Genomic DNA, 21040 nt, shown 5'->3' with positions numbered 1-21040 from the left:
AGTTGAGAGGATAGGTATTTAGTACTTGGCCAGGTACTCCATCTGCACCCAGATGCTTTCAACGGGAACAACCTGCTGAAGGATGCTCTCACATCTGGGGCTGTGGGAGTTCCTGAAGGTTCCTCCACGTTTTGACGGTCAAATCAAGCATAAATTGCATTGATCTCATCTGGGATTGAAACCTTGTTGTCACCTATTCCGCTTGGTTTCACCTAGTAATCATAAACCCAGGAGATTCTGCAAATACTGGAAATCCTGAGCAACACAATGTGTTGGAGGAATGCAGCAAGACAGCCAGCATCTCTTGATGGGAGTGAACAGTCAACGTCTCAGGTCAAGACCCTTCATCAGGTCTCGGTGAAGGGTCTTGGCCCAATCTATCGACTGTTTATACCCCTCTATAGATGCTAGCCGACTTGCTCAGTTCCTCCAGGTTGAGGACCTGATTTGTCACATTTTCCACTGTTGTGTAAATACAAGGCTTTCTTTGCAACAGTTTTTTGCAGGGTTGAAGATGGGGTTGGAGGCCAATCTGTCGGTGCTGCCTAACGATTCAGTGCCCTGGGATCTGGGAGCAGGAGTTGGCAACAGTAGCAGCTGGCTAGCTCCCCAGGATGTGATGGTGGGCATCCTGCTCACTCTCATCGATCTTGTCACCTTCCTGGGCAACACCATTGTCTTCATCTGCCCAGCCGTGGAGAAGAGACTGAGGACAGTCACCTATATGTTCATCATGTCCTTGGCCTTGGCAGATTTACTGCTTGCTTGCCTTGTTATGCCTTTCAGGTAAGGAATTGACTGTATAATCATAGAATCATTACGTTTTAGCAAGATAGAAACAAGCCATTTGGCCCATCAAGTCCATGTGGCTGTTCCAGTATTCCAGTTATACTATTCTTTTGTTCTTTATTGCTATTTATTTATATTTGCATTTGCACAGTTTGTTGTTCATTGATCCTGTTTACAGTTACTGTTCTATAGATTTGCTAAATAAGCCCACCGGGTCGTATGTGGTAAAATGTAAGTACTCTGATAATAAAAGTACTTTGAACTTTGAATTTTTCTCCTGTTCATTGGTTATGTGCCATGTCATATGACTTAGGCAATCATGGACTTTCCATGACCACGACCATTCTTGGCAAATGTTTCCACAGAAGTGGTTTGCCATTGGTGCCTTCTGGGCAGTGTCTTTACAAGACAGGTGAGCCCAGCCTCTTCAGAGATTGTCTGCCTGGCATCAGTGGTCGCATAACCAGGACTTGTAATATGCACCAGCTGCTCATACGACCATCCACCACCTGCTCCCATGGCTTCACGTGACCCTGATCAGGTGGCTAAGCAGGTGCTACACCTAGCGGAGGGAAGGAGTGGCTTACACCTCCTTTGGTAGAGATGTATCTCCACCCTGTCACCTAAAGTATAATGCTATTAGCACCATTATAATAAAGCAAGCAGTAGTATAAATGTGTAGTATAAACGTTATGATGTTTGGTCCTTTGTGATTTGGTTTCAATTATTCTTTCTCTTTGTACTGTTGCAAAAGCACATTGGACGCAGCGATTGCAGTTTATTGTTGATGTCTGAGCAGCGAATTGTCAGTATCATGAACATCCATTCACACTAGTCACCTCAGGTAATTTTCTGACGCTGTGGTCTAAGAACAAACTCTAATCTGGCAGGGTCTCGTAACAGTAACGTGGTACTTACTGCCAATCAGATATCCAATTCTTTTCAAATCAAGGTCAGAAAATTTTGGCCATGGTGAGCTGACCCTCTGTAAATTGTCTCCAGTGTGATGGCACCAAATTCTCACTGTGATCAGTATGAACATAGAACTATTATGCACAGAGAAAGGGCTGAGCTTCCCTCCATTCATTCCATCGAAATCCCCTACAATCTTGTACAAGGAGGTGCTGGGGTTGGAGGGGGTCCAGAGGTTTAGAAAAAGTATCCCAGGATTGAAAGGGTTAACACATGAGAGGTGTTTGATGGCTCTGGGCCTATAATTGCTGGAGTTCAGAAGAATGATGGGGGGTGGGTCTCATTGATTTACTTTTTTCTGGTTCCGCACAACATTATGGGCTGAAGGGACAGTTCCTGGGGTGGACTGTTCCATGTTCTAAAACCTAGCTAATATTAAAAGGCTTAAATAGTGACACAGAGTGTATGTTTCCATTTGTGGGAGAGTCTATGACCAGAGAGCACAGCCTCCATATAGAAAGCAATTGCTTTAGAACAGAAAAATGGGAAGGACTTTCTTTAGGCAGTGGCAGTGAATCTATGGAATTCATTGCCACAGGTGGCTGTGGAGGCTAAGTCATTGGCGATATTTAAAATGGAGGTCAATAGCTTCTTGATTAGTAAGAGTGTCAAAGGCAGGAGAATGGGGTTGAGAGGGATAATAAATCAGCCATGGTGGAATGATGGAGCATACTTGATGGGCTGATTGGCCTACATCAGCCTCTATTAGATTATTAGATTTTGAGGACACGCAGTCCTCTTTTATTGTCATTTAGTAATGTATGCATTAAGAAATGATACAATATTCCTCCGGTGTGATATCACAGAAACACAGGACAGACCAAGACTGAAAAACTGACAAAAACCACATAATTATAACATATAGTTACAACAGTGCAAACAATACCATAACTTGAAGAACAGGCCATGGGCACGGTAAAAAAAGTTCAAAGTCTCTCAAAAGTCCCACATCTCACGCAGACGGGAGAGGGAAGAAAACTCTCCCTGCCATACCCGACCACAGTCCAACTCTGAGTCGTCCGAAAACTTCGAGCCTCCAACCAGCCCTCCGACACCGAGTACCGAGCACCATCTCTGCCGAACGCTTCGACCCCAGCCCCGGCCTCCAGCAGCAGGCAAAGCCGAGGATTTTGGGGCCTTTCCTCCGGAGATTCTCGATTGCACAGTAGCAGCGGCAGCGAACCGGGCATTTCAGAAGTTCCTCCATGCTTCTCACGGCTGTCTCCATCAAATCAGAATTGTGTCTTATGGCCTTATACCTCTATCAAATTTCCTGTTAATCCTGCGCTCCAAGTTAAGTTAATCATTCATGTGTTTCCAGTCCAATAGTGTGGCTGAAATCTCACATCCCTGGAATTACACTACTCCATCTGTTCTGCATCCTCTGTGGCCCTTCACCTCCTTCTCAGTCTCAGTGTGCTGCCATTCAAGTCCGGGATGTTAATTGCCTCAAAGCAGCTCTTATCGCCTGGCAACGCCCTGGAACAGATGGTCGTGATGGTAAAGGTCGCATTCTGCTCCACTACCCCAGCACGTCTTGGACCGTCAATGGTCATTGATGCAAGACAACTTGTGTTTCAATGCTTCAATGTACATATAACAAATGAAGCTGAAGCTGATCTTCAGATCATAACTGATAACTGCTGGCTGCTTAATTATTGTCACATGCACTGAATTACAGTGAAAGACATCACCTAGCATGCAGATCATTCCAAAAAAATAAGTCGGTCTAGGTAGTGCAAATGGAAAAGCAGTAACGGAACGCAGAATTGAGAGCAAAGCAGGAAAGCAATGAACTTCAACGTTCAGTAATGTGTGGTAGAAGAGTGATTTATTGCTGTAATATAAGCTCCAGTGCCAACAGAATATCACCATTTTATTTTATTGAACAGCAACATGTCCTGAGTAAATCTGAGATTCCCTAGTGGGGACAGCTGTAATCTCCAGTGAGAGTTAGGGTATAGCTCATTTAACATAGCGCTAAGTCAGTCACTCAGGGGAGGCTAGCGCTCATGGACACCAACCCAACATGGAGACGTCTTCAAAAGGCGATGCCTCAGTGTCCATCATTTAAAGATTTCCAGCACCCAGGACATGCCCTCTTCTCATTGCTACCAATAGGGAGGAGGTACAGAAGCCTGAAGATACATGCTCAACGTTTTAAGAACAGCTTTTTCTCCTCTGCCCTCAAGTGGCTTATGAGAGTCTATAAGTATATCAACAGAACGAAGACCGTCATCCTCGACCTCGAGGGACAGCCACGACAACCTGAATGGACAATGGACAATGAACATGTACAATCCCTCTCTACTTTTGCTCTTTATTTTCACCACTTATATAATTTAATTTTAAATATACAATTCTGTGCAAAACTGCACATGTATATGTGTGTGTGTGTATGTGCGTATATATATATATATATATATATATATATATATATATAGTGCCTAAGACTTTTGCACAATACTGTAGCAATTTTATATATTGCACTGTACTGCTACCGCAAAAAAAGACAAATTTCATGACATATGTGAGCGATGATAAGCCTGATCCTGATAATGGTCTGTATTGTGGAATGAGATTGGGAAGGGGGCACGGAGAGGGGAATCATGGTTAGGAAAAGTGGAAGGGGATGGAGGGCGGGAGCGAGAATCACCAGTGAGACATTCTGTAATGATCAATAAACCTATTGTTTGGAATCACGTGACCTTGCCTGGTGTCTCAAGACTGGGTGTGGCTGCAACCGCACCATCCACCCCTGGCACTCCTTCCCTGCCACCTGCCAACACACCATCTGCAGCATCCTGCCCTTGCCATTCCCTCCGTCCTTTGCTCCCACCAGATTTATAAACTTACTCTCCGCATGACATTGACAAGTACGGTATACTGTGCAAAAATCTTAGGTACCTTGACTATATATACAGCATTGCCCAAGACTTTTGCATAGTACTGTGTGTGTGTGTTTCTATACATATATAAATTGTAATTTATCATTATTTAACCTATTGCATTGTACTGCTGTTGCAAAACAACAAATTTCATTATATATGCCAGCGATATTAAACCTGGTTCTGATTTTATGTACAGAAGACTGAGCCAAAGTGCATAGTATAACATCACAAATCTCACATATCAATGAATTGTTTATACAAAGGTGGCGTTGTGACTGATGGCTTTCAATAATCCCCATCATAAAAATAGACACTGGATTAGAGCAAGAGCAGGATACTCCATCTTTCGATCTGCTCACCCATCTGATAAGATCATAACTGATCTGATCATAATAAGAACTCTGCACTCCCATCCACATTTCAATTCTATCAATGCCAGTAACCCCTCCTCCCCAACGTTGCCCTTACCCCCATGGTCCGTTCTTCCTCAACTCTAATCATTCCATGAGCCCTCCTCCCTCATCCTTTGACAGTTCTAGCACTCTTGGTCTTCTGCAAGGACAAAGTTGGCCTTAACCTAAACTCTCATGTGGGACAGACACCCCCACATGCAAATTTCCTTCCAATCACACCTTTTCTATAGAATTATTGGGTTTACATCCTGGCACTCCCAGTTCAACACCACTTCAGGAGAATCTTTTCCAGAAGATCACAATTGCAAAGGACTTTGTACTCTGTAAGCATTGCAATTTTGTAGGAAGAACGATTACCACCTTTTTTCAAGGGCAGGTAGGCATAGGCCTTAAAATTGATATGCATATCCAACAAGATTCATAGTCATAGTCATACAGCACAGAAACTGGCCCTTCAGCCCAACTGGTCCATGCTAACCGAGATGCCCATCCAAGCGCATCCCATTTGCCAGCATATGGCTCCCTCTAAACCACGGATTCCCAACCTTTTTATATGTCATGGACCAATACCATTAAGCAAGGGGTCCATGGACCCCAGGTTGGGATACGCCTGCTCTAAATCTTACCTTGCCATGTATCTTTCTAAATGTCTTTTACATATTGTAACTGTACCTACCTCTATCACTTCCTCTGACAGCCTGTTCCATGTATGGACTACCTTCTGGGTGAAAACAAATGCTCTTGTATCCTTATTAGGTCTTTCCCCTCTTGTCTTGAGTCTATGCCTTCTGGTTCTTCATTCCCCAATACTGGAAAAAAAAGACTGTGTGCATTCACCTATCTATACACCACATGATTTAATGCAATTCTATATGGTCTTCGCTTGTCTCTCCTGTCTCAATAGTGCAGTTCCTTGGGCCCTGTCAACATCCTCGTATAATTTTTCTGCACTCTTTCCATCTTCATGACATCCTTCCTAGAGTAGGTTGACCAGAATTGAACACAATACTCCAAATGCAGCCTCACCAACATCTTGTACATCTCCTGGACCCTAATGTTTGCGATGAAAATCCTACCCTCCTTTGTCTTCCTAAAATACAACACCTTGTGAATATATGCATTAAACTCCGTCTGCCATTCCTTGGCCCACTTACCCAGCTAATCAAGGTATTTCTGTAAATCCTGATAGACATCTTCAATGCTAATGACATTCCCTATTTCAGTGTCATCTGCAAACTTACTGACCACGATTGTAAGAGACTAAACAAAGCTATCCAGTTGAATGACGGGATCCAAATTCCACCACCAGTGTGTTACTCTCCACTCAAAATAGTACAACAGGAAGGGCTTTGCATGGATGAATTTTACTTGTAACTTACACTCAGTGACCACTTTATTAGGTACCTCCTGGCCACTGAGTGTATGTTCGTGATCTTCTGGTGCGGAAGCCCATCCACTTCAAGGTCCGATACGTGCATTCAGACATACTATTCTGCACATTATTATTTGGGTTACTGTCACCTTCCTGTCAGTTTAAACCCAGTCAATCTCACTAACAAGGGATTTTCACTCACAGAACTGCTGAACACTGGATATTTTTTCGCACCATTCTTTTTAAATTTTAGAGATGGTTGTGCATTAAAACCCCAGGAGATCAGCGGATATCCAAACAACCTCATCTGGCACCAACATTCATCCCACAGTCAAGGTCACTTAGATCACATTTCTTCCCTGTTCTGGTGCTTGGTCTGAAAAACAACTGAACCTCTTGACCATGTCTGCACGCTTTTATGCATTGAGTTGCTGCCATGTGATTGGCTGATTAGATGTTTGCATTAGTGACACAAGTGTACCTAATAAAGTTGCCATTGAGTGTACAAGTGCTGTGTAATCCATGTTTTGTATAATATGCTTGACTACTTCCTTAACTGAAAATAGAAGTGAATATTGGATAATTGTTGGAAATCGTGCCTGTGCCTGACCTTCTGATGGAGGGTAGATCAGCAGTGAAACAGAATCTATGCAGAAAAACCTATCTCCTTCCGCACCACTAATTCACTTTATTACTGTTGTCTGCATTGTCTGAATTCATTCTCTAATGTCCCTTCTCACTGTACAGTTATCTTGCTCAAAACTGCTATAAAATAGTCTTTAATTGAGCAAAACTATCAAAACTGTAGAAGAATAACCTCAAATTAGCAGTGATGTACAATGAGGGAGCTCAGGCCGTCTATACAAAACATCAATCTTCCTTCAGAAACTTAGTGCATAAATCCAGAATCATTAAATTTCACCTTATCGAGGCTTTGTCAATTTCAAAGATAAATTACCAAACAGTTTTCTCATGAAGGGGAATAAATAAAATTGTTGGAGAATGAGTATAAGACAATAAAATATAAAATTGGAGCTGTAAGCCTATTAATATGCAGGTTAACATGGTATTTAAGAAACAATTAGGCCATGTTACCCAATTATCTTTCCTCCATAATGAATGAATTTTTGCAACAATGTTATTTTGCTGTTCCAGATTAGAAGAGATAGCAATAGATTAGCATTTTACCCAGATGGATCTCGATCACGAGGAAATCTGCAGATGCTGGAAATTCAAGCAACACACATCAAAGTTGCTGGTGAACGCAGCAGGCCAGGGAGCATCTCTAGGAAGAGGTGCAGTCGACGTTTCGGGCCGAGGCCCTTCGTCAGGACTAACTGAAGGAAGAGCTAGTAAGAGATTTGAAAGTGGGAGATCCAAAGTGATAGGAGAAGACAGGAGGGGGAGGGATGGAGCCAAGAGCTGGACAGGTGATTGGCAAAAGGGATATGTGAGGATCATGGGACAGGAGATCCGGGGAGAAAGACAAGCGGGGGGGGGGGGAACCCAGAGGATGGGCAAGGAATATAGCGAGAAGGATAGAGGGAGAAAAAGGAGAGAGAGAGAAAGAATGTGTGTATATAAATAAATAACAGATGGGGTACGAGGGGAAGGTGGGGCATTAGCGGAAGTTTGAGAAGTCAATGTTCATGCCATCAGGTTGGAGGCTACCCTGATGGAATATAAGGTGTTGTTCCTCCAACCTGAGTGTGGCTTGATCTTTACAGTAGAGGAGGCCGTGGATAGACATGTCAGAATGGGAATGGGATGTGGATTTAAAATGTGTGGATCTCGATTAACAAGGTTTGGTAAACAAACATAGCAGAGGAATGCGCAATTAGTGATAGTTACATTGACACGACGAGAAATGCCAAGGAGCTGTGCCATTGTGATGTGGACATCACAGATTCCCGAAGGAAACAATATGCAAGTAGATAAGGCAGCGTTAAAGGCATAAGATTTAATACCTTTTTTCGATAAACTAAAAGAATACAGTGGCGATGCTGAAAACATTTAAAATAGTACAGAGACGACTAATGACATTTCAGATATGCTGGTGCTTAGAAAAGATACATGAAGCCTCTGCCAGGTTTGGAGAATGAAGTAAGTATTTGAGTAAGATGGAATAAAGATGAAAGATTAGCTTTATTTGTCATATGCTTTTCATAACATACAGTGAAATGTGTTGTTTCCATCAATGACCAATGCAGTCCAATATGTGCTGGGTCAGCCCACAAATGTCATCGTGCTGTGGGCACCACAATAGCATGCCCACAACTTACTGACCCTATCCTGTACATCTTTTAGAATGTGGGAGGAAACCAGAGCACCAGAGGAAACATACACAGTTACAGGGAAAACGTACACACTCCTTACAAACAGTGACAGGAATTGAGACAGTTTTTTTCCAGTCGTTGGCACTAGAAACGCTGGCAGGTCAGACAGTATCTGTGGAGAGAGAAACGGTTTAATGTTTTGGGTCAGACACTTTGCCAAAGAATGTTCAACCTGAAGCATTAATTAAGTTTGTCTTTGCACCACCATGTCTTGCAGCTGCCAAAACACAGCCACGTTATAGAAGGGATGAGGTTAGATTAGGGAGAGTGCAGAAGAGATCCTCCAGGATACTCTCTGGAATGGAGGGCTGTGGGTAGAAGGAATGCTTGGATAGGCTGGCTTTATTCTCACTGGAACATTGCAGGCTGAGGGGTGTTATTACAAAGGATTACAAAATTATGTTGGGGTTAGATAGCATAGAGAGTTAGAATTTTTTTCCCAGGTAAGGGGATTCTAAATCTAGGGCATAGGGGAAAGGGAAGAAAAGTAAAGAAGATCTGATGGATACGGTTTTCACACAGATGGTGGTGAATATTTGGAATGAGAGGTGACAGCAAACACAGTTACAACGTGTCAAAGGCATTTGGACTGGCTTCTCTTCTCCTCACCTGCCCATTATTTTCTTCTAGTGCCCCTCCTCCTTCCCTTTCTTCCATGGTCCACTGTCCTGTCCTAAAACACTCTTCCTTCATTCCCCCATCCCTACCCACTCACCTTCCCACCGTCCCCCCCACCTGGTTTCACCGATTACCTGACAGCTTGAACTCCCTTCCCCCACCCCCCAACATCCTTATTCTGGCTTCATCCTCCTTGCCTTCCAGTCCTGATGAAGGGCCTTGGCCTGAATCATCAGCAATTTATTCCTCTCCAGAGATGCTGCCAGACCTGCTGAGTTCCTCCAGCACCTTATGTGCATTGCTCTGGATTTGGCATCTGCAGATTTTCTCTGTTTGTGATCTGCAGAATCTCTTGTGTTTAGCATTAAGACAGATACCTGGATAAAAAAGTAGAAGAATAAGGGTCTAATATGGGCAAATGGGAGTAGCGTAACTATGCGTAACAGTTGGCATGGATAAGGTAAACCGTAGTGGCCAATTTCTGTGCTATACATTTCTGTGATTTTATAAATCTAGATCCTGAGTATTTCCAGCATTGTTTTTACTTCAAACATCCAGCATCTGTGTTTTTTTTATTTTCATTGATTAACCTGGGTTTGTTTCCATTGGAATGACGCAGACTGAAGGAACATAATATCAAAGGTAACGAAGGGCTGGGAAGGAATATTTTTTACTGACCTAACACCCATAAATCAAAGTTCAAAGTAAATGTGTTACCAAAGTAAGTGCAGGTGTATGTCACTTGGTTTATCGGTTTATTTTTGTCACGTACTGAGATACATTGAAAAACTTGTCTTGAAAACAGTCCGAGCAGATCAATTCATTACAACAGTCCAATAAGATAGCACAAGCTAAAACAATAATAAAATTAAGAATGAAGTGTCACAGTTACAGAGAAAGTGCACTGCAGATGGACAATAAAGCCATAATGAGGTGGACTGAGGTCAATGAGCCCATCTATTTGTATTAAGGCCCCATTCAATTGTCTTATAACAGCAGCATACACATTGTTCTTGAGTCTTTTCAGACTTTTTTTTATCTTTTGTCAATGACATGGGGCAGACGTCCATTGTACTGTAGGTGGGGTCTTTAATTATGTCGGCTACTTTACTGAGGCAGTGAGAAATGTGGACGCAGTCCAGGGAGGGGAGGCTGGTTTCTACGATGTGCTGAGCTGTGACCACAACTCCCTACAGTTTCTTGCAGTCATGAGCAGAGCAGTAACTGTGATGCATCCAGATAGAATGTTTTCTATGGTGCATTCAATAAAAATTGGTGAGGGTCGAAGGAGACATACGTACCACACTTCTCTAGCCTCCTGAGGAAGTAGTGACGATGGTGAGTCTTTGTGGCTGAGGTATTGGTGTAGTTGGACCAGGACTGACTATTGGTGGTGTTTACCCCTCGGTACATGAAGCTCTCAACCTCCTTGACTTCAGCATTGAATTGACTTTATTTCTTACATCCTTCACATGCGTGAGGAATAAAAATCTTTACGTTACGTCTCCATCTAAGTGTGCAATGTGAAATCATAGTAATTTATAATAAATAGAACCGTCAATGTAATATAGAGTACACTCAAGTCAGTGTGAGTTCATCAGTCTGATGGCCTGGTGGAAGGAGCTGTCCCGGAGCCTGTTGGTCCTGGCTTTTATGCTGCGGTACCATTTCCCAGATGGCAGCAACTGTAATAGTTTGTGGTTGGGGTGACTCGGGTCCCCAATGATCCTTCGGGCCTTTTTTTTCACACCTGTCTCTGTAAGTGTCCTGAATCATGGGAAGTTCACATCTACAGATGCGCTGGGCTGTCCGCACCACTCTCTGCGGAATCCTGCGAATGATTGAGGTACAGTTCCCATACCAGGCAGTGATGCAGCCAGTCAGGATGCTCTCAATTGTGCCCCTGTAGAAAGTTCTTATGATTTGGGATCTCATAACACACTTCCTCAATCATCTGCCTTTTTCACCACTCAGCTGGTATGTACAGACCACGTGAGGTTGTCGGTGATGTGGATGCTGAGGAACTTAAACCCCAGATCACCCCAGCACCATTGACATAGACAAGAGCTTGTGCACTGATCCCTTCAGTGACCAATTCTTTTGTTTTGCTGATATTGAATGAAATTTTGGTGTCATGGTACTATGTAACTCGGCTCTCTTTCTGCTTCCAGTACTCTGATCCATTGTTACTTGAGTTATGCCCCATTACAGTGGTATCATCTGAAAACTTGTAGATGACAACACAATTGTGATTGTATGGGGAATAGTTTAGGGGGCTGAGGATGTAGCTTGTTGAGCACAAGTAAAAGACTCACTGAATCATAGAGGACTACTGCACAGAAGCAGACTCTTCGGCCTATCTAGACCATGCTAAGCTATTATTCTGAGTTAATTTGAGTTTGGTCAACCTGCACCTGGACTATAGCCCTCCATGGTGTTGATAACAATAGTTATTACTGCCTATCCTTGCTAATTATGGTCTGTTGGTCTAGAAGTCAAGGATCCAGTTGCAAAGCGTGATCTTGAGAAGTTCCAGGTCTAGGATCTTGAAGATAAGTTTGCTTGGAATTACAGCATTGAAGGTGAAGCTGTAGTCAATAAGCAACAGTTGGTGTCTTGGAAAGTTGGTCAGATTAGAACAAATTTAAAGAAAATTATTCACATCCAGATGGGAGTTTGGATACCAGCACCTGAATGGTGGAGACAGCAAACTGAATCCCATTGGAAAAGTATCCAGATGGGAGTTAATGCCCCAAAACTTATAAGACTGCTGGTCAAGAGTAAGGCAATGGGAACGGCTGAGAGCAATTGTCAGTTTATGTTGCATATAATAGGCTAAATGCCATTTAGTCATGTCGTTGTCATATCTATGCCATCAATTGCCCTTAATTCCGCACATATTGATAAATCCCTATCTAAATAAAACTCTAATGATCTCTGGGAAATTTTCACTTGATTACCAGAATCACCAATCTAATGAAACAAGAGATTTCTATTACAGTTTTCAAATTGGCCATTTAAGTGGCTTAGCTCAAATTTTGATGTGTTCAGATTCCCCTTGGGAATCCCTTAATGATGTTCTAATCTTTAATCCATTCATTATCTTAATTACACTACACCCACAACCATTATCACTCAGGCAGAACATAAATCAGAAATAAAAATAGAAATTGCTGGAAATACTTAGTGCGTCAGGCAGTATCTGCAGAAGGAGAAACGATCCGGGTCAATGACACATAATTAGAACTGGGAAAAGTTGGACATGAAACACTGCTCTTTGGAAGTTCAATAGTTCAGCTCCCTCATCTTCCCATTTGGCATGTTCAGCCCTTGGGGTTCAGCAATGAACTTTACAATGTCCGAATATCCAGTCATTGACATTTCCAGCATTCAGTTTATTTTTGACTTATGGTGTTTCAGAGTTTCATTCATCTCATTTGAATAACACCTCACAGGTGCAACTTCTGTTACTCATCAGCTTCGTTCAGGCAAAACCACCATAAGACCATATAGAAAATAGTCAACCCTTTCATTTCTTCTATCAAAGTGAATGACCATACACTTCCCTACACAGTATTCCATCTGCCTTTTCTTTGCCCATTCTCATAATTTGTCCACATCCTTCTGTAGCCTCTCTACTTCCTCAAAACTACCTGTGTCTCAACCTATCTTCATATTGTCTGCAAACTTTGCCGCTTCTCCAGCATCATTTTCCAGCAGTCCATGAGCTTTTCTCCAGCTCGTCATGCATCTGGATCTGATATTCTTACCTCCCTTCCCCCCCCCCCCCCCGCAACTACCTCTGCAGATTAAAACCTGTATTATTTCCAATTTTTCCCCAGTTCTGATGAGCGGTCTTTGGTTTGAAACACCGCCTCTGTGTCTCTCTCTCTGTAGATGCTGCCTGACGTCCTGAATGTACCCAACATTTCCTGTATAAAGATTTGTTTATCATTTTTCTCCTCAAAAATGAGCATTTGTCAGTTGTGCATTAAAACATACAGTGAAATGCGTTGTTTGCATCAATAACCAACACAGTCCAAGAATGTGGTGGAGGCAGCCCGTAAGTGTCACCACGTTTCTGGTGCCAACATGGCATGATCAGAACTCACTAACCCTGACCTGTTTGTCTTTTGGGGTGTGGGGGGAAACTGAAGCACCCAGAGGAAACCCACGTGGTTGTGGGGGGAACGTACAAACTCCTTGCAGAAAACAACAGGAATTGAACCCCAATCACAATAGTTGGTGCTGTAAAGCATTAACTAACTATATTGCTGCTGTGTAGCAGATTTCAGATTTCCAACATTTACAACATTTAATTCTGGTGAAACTGCACATCTGGGTTCATCTCCTGCTGGGGAACGGTATCTGTTTTATTCAAACTTATCAGTTTGAATGTGAGCGACTGAGCGAGGTCCTCAATGAATACTTCTCTTCAGTATTCATAAATGAGAGGGAACTTGATGATGGTGAGGACAATATGAGTGAGGTTGATGTTCTGGAGCATGTTGGTATTAAGGGAGAGGAGGTGTTGGAGTTGTTAAAATACATTAGAACAGATAAGTCCCCAGGGCCTGACGGAATATTCTCCAGGCTGCTCCACAAGGCGAGGGAAGAGATTGCTGAGCCTCTGGCCAGGAGCTTTATGTCCTCGTTGTCCACGGGAATGGTACCGGAGGATTGGAGGGAGACGAATGTTGTCCCCTTGTTCAAAAAAGGTAGTAGGGATAGTCCGGGTAATTATAGACCAGTGAGCCTTACGTCTGTGGTGGGAAAGTTGTTGGAAAAGATTCTTAGAGATAGGATCTCTGGGCATTTAGAGAATCATGGTCTGATCAGGGACAGTCAGCATGGCTTTGTGAAGGGCAGATCGTGTTTAACAAGCCTGATAGAGTTCTTTGAGGAGGTTACCAGGCATATAGATGAGGGTAGTGCAGTGGATGTGATCTATATGGATTTTAGTAAGGCATTTGACAAGGTTCCACATGGCAGGCTTATTCAGAAAGTCAGAATGCATGGGATCCAGGGAAGTTTGGCCAGGTGGATTCAGAATTGGCTTGCCTGCAGAAGGTAGAGGGTGGTGGTGGAGGGGATACATTCAGATTGGAGGATTGTGACTAGTGGTGTCCCACAAGGATCTGTTCTGGGACCTCTACTTTTCGTGATTTTTATTAACGACCTAGATGTGGGGGTAGAAGGGTGGGTTGGCAAGTTTGCAGATGACACAAAGGTTGATGGTGTTGTAGATAGTGTAGAGGATTGTCAAAGATTGCAGAGAGACATTGATAGGATGCAGAAGTGGGCTGAGAAGTAGCATATGGAGTTCAACCCTGAGAAGTGTGAGGTGATACACATTGGAAGGACAAACTCCAAGGCAGAGTACAATGTAAATGGCAGGGTACTTGGTAGTGTGGAGGAGCAGAGGGATCTGGGGGGTACATGTCCACAGATCCCTGAAATTTGCCTCATAGGTGGTTAGGGTAGTTAAGAAAGCTTATGGGGTGTTAGCTTTCATAAGTTAAGGGATAGAGTTTAAGAGTCGCAATGTAACGATGCAGCTCTATAAAACTCTGGTTAGGCCACACTTGGAGTACTGTGTTCAGTTCTGGTCGCCTCACTATAAGAAGGATGTGGAAGCACTGGAAAGGGTACAGAGGAGATTTACCAGGATGCTGCCTGGTTTCGAGAGTATGCATTACGATCAGAGATCAAGGGAGCTAGGGCTTTATTCTTTGGAGAGAAGGAGGATGAGAGGAGACATGATAGAGGTGTACAAGATGATAAGAGGAATAGATAGAGTGGATAGCCAGCGCCTCTTCCCCAGGGCACCACTGCTCAATACAAGAGGACATGGCTTTAATGTAAGGAGTGGGAAGTTCAAGGGGGATATTAGAGGAAGGTTTTTTACTCAGAGAGTGGTTGGTGCGTGGAATGCACTGCCTGAGAGTGGTGGAGGCAGATACACTAGTGAAGTTTAAGAGACTACCAGACAGGTATATGGAGGAATTTAAGTTGGGGGCTTATACGGGAGGCAGGGTTTGAGGGTCGGCACAACATTGTGGGCCAAAGGGCCTGTACTGTACTGTACTATTCTATTTTCTATGTTCCATGTTCTATCACTAAATCATCATAATCCCTTGAGCAATTCCGTGAGTTAAGAAGGCTTAAGTATTTAAGGCCGTTTGTGATTTTGAGCAAAGTGGGTGATGAGGGTGAAGCAAATAATTTGACGTTGTTCTTTCTGGATAGATCAAAGAAACAGAAACATCCAACACAGCAAAACATAATTTATTATTTCAGCATATTTTTAGCTACAGTTGATACACAAAATGTAACATCAATTATGGGCTGAATTCTGTGAGTCACTTAACCTCTTTTGAATGTGCTAAGGCAAAGCTCTGCTGGAATGTTATTGAGGTCTTTGTAGATAACTAGAGTGCAGTTCAGAAAATGCTGGAGCTCATCAGACAGTAGGTAAAGGCTGTGTAATTCAAGATGCAAGGTTGTACGAGCACCCTCGAATCATCGTCTAGGGAGGAACTTGTGTTCTTTTAAACCAATGTAAAAATCCACAGATATTTGGATTCCAAATGGTGATTAGGTCACACGTGGAGTACTGTGTGTGGTTCTGGCTGCCACAGTACAGGAAGGATGTGGTTTCACTGAAGGAAAGTGTACAAAGGAGATTCTTCAGGATGTTGCTGGGATTGGAGGACTTTTGTAATGGGGAAGAGATTGGATAGGTTGGGGTTGTTTTCCCTGGACCAACAGAGGCTGAGAGATGAGCTGATCAAAGTACATAAGATAACAAAAGCTACAGATAATCAACACCTATCTTTTCCGTGATAGAGGTTTCAAAAACAAGACAGTACAGGTTTAAGGTGAGAGGAGGGATTCATAAGGGAACTTAAAAACAAATTCAGAGAGTGGTTGATTCCTGGACTCACAGCTAGAGGAGAGGGTGGAGTTAGATACAGTTCCCACATTTAAGAGGTATTTATATCGACATTTGAATAAGAAAAGCATAGAAGGATTTATCAGAATCAGGTTTAATATCACAGGCAAATATCATGAAATCTGTTGTTTTGCACAGCAGTACACTACAATACATAAGAATAAAAACTGTGCACATACAGTGGTATGCAAAAGTTTGGGCACCCCTGGTCAAAATTTCTGTTACTGTGAATAGTTAAGTGAGTAGAAGATGAACTGATCTCCAAAAGTTATAAAGTTAAAGATGAAACATTCTTTTCAACATTTTAAGCAAGATTAGTGTATTATTTTTGCTTTGTACAATTTTAGAGTGAAAAAAAGGAAAGGAGCACCATGCAAAAGTTTGGGCACCCCAAGAGATTTGAGCTCTCAGATAAATTTACCAAGGTCTCAGACCTTAATTAGCTTGTTAGGGCTATGGCTTGTTTACAGTTGTCGTTAGGAAAGGCCAGGTGATGCAAATTTCAAAGCTTTATAAATACCCTGACTTCTCAAACCTTGTCCCAACAATCAGCAGCCATGGGCTCCTCTAAGCTGCTGCCTAGCACTCTGAAAATTAAAATAAATGCTGCCCACAAAGCAGGAGAAGACTATAGCAAAGTGTTTTCAGGTAGCTGTTTCCTCAGTTCATAATGTAATAAAGAAATGGCAGTTACCAGGAACGGTGGAGGCCAAGTTGAGGTCTGGAAGACCAAGAAAACTTTCTGAGAGAACTGCTCGTAGGATTACTAGAAAGGCAAATCAAAACCCCTGTTTGACTGCAAAAGTCCTTCAGGAAGATTTAGCGGACACTGGAGTGGTGGTGCACTGTTCTACTGTGCAGCGACACCTGCACAAATATGACCTTCGTGGAAGAGTCATCAGAAGAAAACCTTTCCTGCATCCTCACCACAAAATTCAGTGTCAGAAGTTTGCAAAGGAACATCTAAACAAGCCTGATGCATTTTGGAAACAAGTCCTGTGGAATGATGCAGTTAAAATATAACTTTTTGGCCGCAATGAGCAAAGGTATGTTTGGAGAAAAAAGGGTGCAGAATTTCATGAAAAGAACACCTCTCCAACTGTTAAGCACGGGGGTGGATCGATCATGCTTTGAGCTTGTGTTGCAGCCAGTGGCACGGGGAACATTTACTGGCAGAGGGAAGAGTGAATTCAATTAATTACCAGCAAATTCTGGAGGCAAACATCACACCGTCTGTTTAAAAAAAAGCTGAAGATGAAAAGCAGATCGCTTCCACAACAGGATAATGATCCTAAGCACACCTCAAAATCCACAATGGACTACCTCAAAAGGCGCAAACTGAAGATTTTGCCATGGCCCTCACAATCCCCCGACCTAAACATCATCGAAGATCCGTGGATAGACCTCAAAACAGCAGTGCATGCAAAACGGCCCAAGAATCTGACAGAACTAGAAATCTTTTGCAAGGAAGAATGGGCAAAAATCCCCCAAGCAGGGATTGAAAGACTCTTAGCTGGCTACAGAAAGTGCTTTCAAGCTGTGATACTTGCCAAAGGGGGTGTTACTAAGTACTGACCATGCAGGGTGCCCAAACTTTTGCTTTGGGCCCTTTTCCGTTTGTTATTTTGAAACTGTAAAAGATGGAAATACAAAAGTAATCTTGCTTAAAATATTAAAGGAATGTGTCATCTTTAACTTTATGCCTTTTGGAAATCAGGTCATCTTTTACTCGCTTAGCTATTCACAGTAACAGAAATTTTGAATAGGCTGCCCAAACTTTTGCATGCCACTGTATATATAATTAAGTCAGTAATGCAGAAAGAGAGGGAAAAATAAATACTGATGTGTGTTCATGGGTTCATTGTCCACTCAGAAATCTGATGGCAGAAGGGAAAACGCTGTTCCTGAATCATTGACTGTGTGTCTTCAGGCTCCTGAACCTCCTTTTTTGATATTGGGTGATAGTGATCCTTACTGTGGATGTCACATTTTTGAGACATTGCCATTTGAAGGTGACCTGGATGCTGGGAAGGCTGGTGCCCACGATGGAGCTGGCTGAATTTACAACTTCCTGCAGCATTTTCTGATGCTGTTCAGTGGCCCCTCCACACCAGACCTTGATGTAACCAGATAGAATGCCCTCTGCCGTACAGCTGTAGAAATTTGAGCATGTCTTTGGTGACATACCAATTCCTCAAACTCCTAATGAAATATAGCCTCTGTCATTTCCCCTTTGTAATTGCATTAATATGTTGAGCCCAGCATGAACAGAAATATAGGAACATAGAAAACCTACAGCACAATATAGGTGCAAACACGAGGAATTCTGCAGATGCTGGCAATTCAAGCAACACACATCAAAGTTGCTGGTGACGCAGCAGGCCAGGCAGCATCTCTAGGAAGAGGTACAGTCGACGTTTCAGGCAGAGACCCTTCGTCAGGACTAACTGAAGGAAGAGCAAGTAAGAGATTTGAAAGTGGGAGGGGGGGGAATCTAAAATGATAGGAGAAGACAGGAGGGGGAGGGATGGAGCCAAGAGCTGGACAGGTGATTGGCAAAAGGGATATGAGAGGATCATGGGACAGGAGGCCAGGGAGAAGGAAAAGGGGGAGGGGGGAAAAACCCAGAGGATGGGCAAGGGGTATAGTCAGATGGAGAAAAAGGAGAGTGAGAGAAAGAATGTGTGTATGTAAATAACGAATGGGGTACGAGGGGAGGTGGGGCATTAGCGGAAGTTAGAGAAGTCAATGTTCATGCCATCAGGCTGGAGGCTACCCAGACGGAATATAAGGTGTTGTTCCTCCAACCTGAGTGTGACTTGATCTTTACAGTAGAGGAGGCCGTGGATAGACATGTCAGAATGGGAATGGGATGTGGAATTAAAATGTGTGGCCACTGGGAGATCCTGCTTTCTCTGGCGGACAGAGCGTAGGTGTTCAGCAAAACGATCTCCCAGTCTGCGTCAGGTCTCGCCAACATATAGAAGGCCACTTCGGGAGCACCGGACGCAGTATATCACCCCAGCCGACTCACAGGTGAAGTGTTGCCTCACCTGGAAGGACTGTCTGGGGCCCTGAATGGTGGTAAGGGAGGAAGTGTAAGGGCATGTGTAGCACTTGTTCCGCTTACAAGGATAAGTGCCAGGAGGGAGATCAGCGGGGAGGGATGGGGGGATGGGGGGGATGAATGGACAAGGGAGTCGCGTAGGGAGCGATCCCTGCGGAAAGCAGGTTGGGGGGGGGGGAGAGAAAGATGTGCTTAGTGGTGGGATCCCGTTGGAGGTGGCAGAAGTTACGGAGAATAATATGTTGGACCCGGAGGCTGGTGGGGTGGTAGGTGAGGACCAGGGGAACCCTATTCCTAGTGGGGTGGCGGGAGGATGGAGTGAGAGCAGATGTGCGTGAAATGGGGGAGATGCGTTTGAGAGCAGAGTTGATGGTGGAGGAAGGGAAGCCCCTTTCTTTAAAAAAGGAAGACATCTCCCTCGTCCTGGAATGAAAAGCCTCATCCTGAGAGCAGATGCGGCAGAGACGGAGGAATTGTGAGAAGGGGTTGGCATTTTTGCAAGAGACAGAGTGAGAAGAGGAATAGTCCAGATAGCTGTGAGAGTCAGTAGGCTTATAGTAGACATCAGTAGATAAGCTGTCTCCAGACAGAGAGACAGAAAGATCCAGAAAGGGGAGGGAGGTGTCGGAAATGGACCAGGTAAACTTGAGGGCAGGGTGAAAGTTGGAGGCAAAGTTAATAAAGTCAACGAGCTCAGCATGTGTGCAGGAAGCAGCGCTAATGCATTCGTCGATGTAGCAAAGGAAAAGTGGGGGACAGATACCAGAATAGGTTCGGAACATAGATTGTTCCACAAAGCCAACAAAAGACAGGCATAGCTAGGACCCATATGGGTGCCCATAGCTACACCTTTAGTTTGGAGGATGTGGGAGGAGCCAAAGGAGAAATTATTAAGAGTAAGGACTAATTCCGCTAGACGGAGCAGAGTGGTGGTAGAGGGGAACTGATTAGGTCTGGAATCCAAAAAGAAGCGGAGAGCTTTGAGACCTTCCTGATGGGGGATGGAATTATATAGGGACTGGACATCCATGGTGAAAATAAAGAGGTGGGGGCCAGGGAACTTAAAATCATCGAAAAGTTTAAGGGCGTGAGAAGTGTCACGAACATAGGTCGGAAGGGATTGAACAAGGGGTGATAAAACCGTGTCGAGGTATGCAGAAACGAGTTCGGTGGGGCAGGAGCAAGCTGAGACAATAGGTCGGCCAGGACAGGCAGGTTTGTGGATCTTGGGTAGGAGGTAGAAACGGGAAGTGCGAGGTGTGGGAACTATAAGGTTGGTAGCAGTGGATGGGAGATCCCCTGAGCGGATAAAGTCAGTGATGGTGTGGGAGACAATGGCCTGGTGTTCCTTACTGGGGTCATGATCGAGGGGTAAATAAGAGAAGGTATCCGCGAGTTGTCGCTGTGCCTCGGCAAGGTAGAGTTCAGTGCGCCAGACTACAACAGCACCCCCCTTATCGGCGGGTTTAATAATAAGGTTAGGATTGTTGCGGAGGGAATGAAGAGCAGAGCGTTCGAAAGGAGTAAGGTTGGAATGGGAACAAGGTGCAGTGAAGTCGAGATGGTTGATATCCCTTCGGCAGTACAGGCCCTTCAGCCCACAATGCTGTATCGAGCATGTACTTAC

At 43.7% G+C, this 21040-nt stretch overlaps 1 protein-coding gene across 1 annotated transcript in view; it reads left to right on the top strand.

Moving 5' to 3' along the window:
• Positions 1-21040, top strand: part of LOC140197093 (histamine H2 receptor-like) — a 46206-nt gene that overhangs the window by 5774 nt on the left and 19392 nt on the right. Inside the window, exon 2 of the mRNA XM_072257008.1 lies at positions 497-786. Within this exon, the coding sequence (XP_072113109.1) occupies positions 515-786 (272 nt within the window). The 5' untranslated portion in view covers positions 497-514. The remainder of the gene's footprint in view (positions 1-496; positions 787-21040) is intronic.

The sequence above is a fragment of the Mobula birostris genome, chromosome 4 (assembly GCF_030028105.1).
Source record: "Mobula birostris isolate sMobBir1 chromosome 4, sMobBir1.hap1, whole genome shotgun sequence".
In the NCBI taxonomy this organism is placed as follows: Eukaryota; Metazoa; Chordata; class Chondrichthyes; order Myliobatiformes; family Myliobatidae; genus Mobula; species Mobula birostris.
This window is presented reverse-complemented; position numbering and strand designations above follow the sequence as displayed.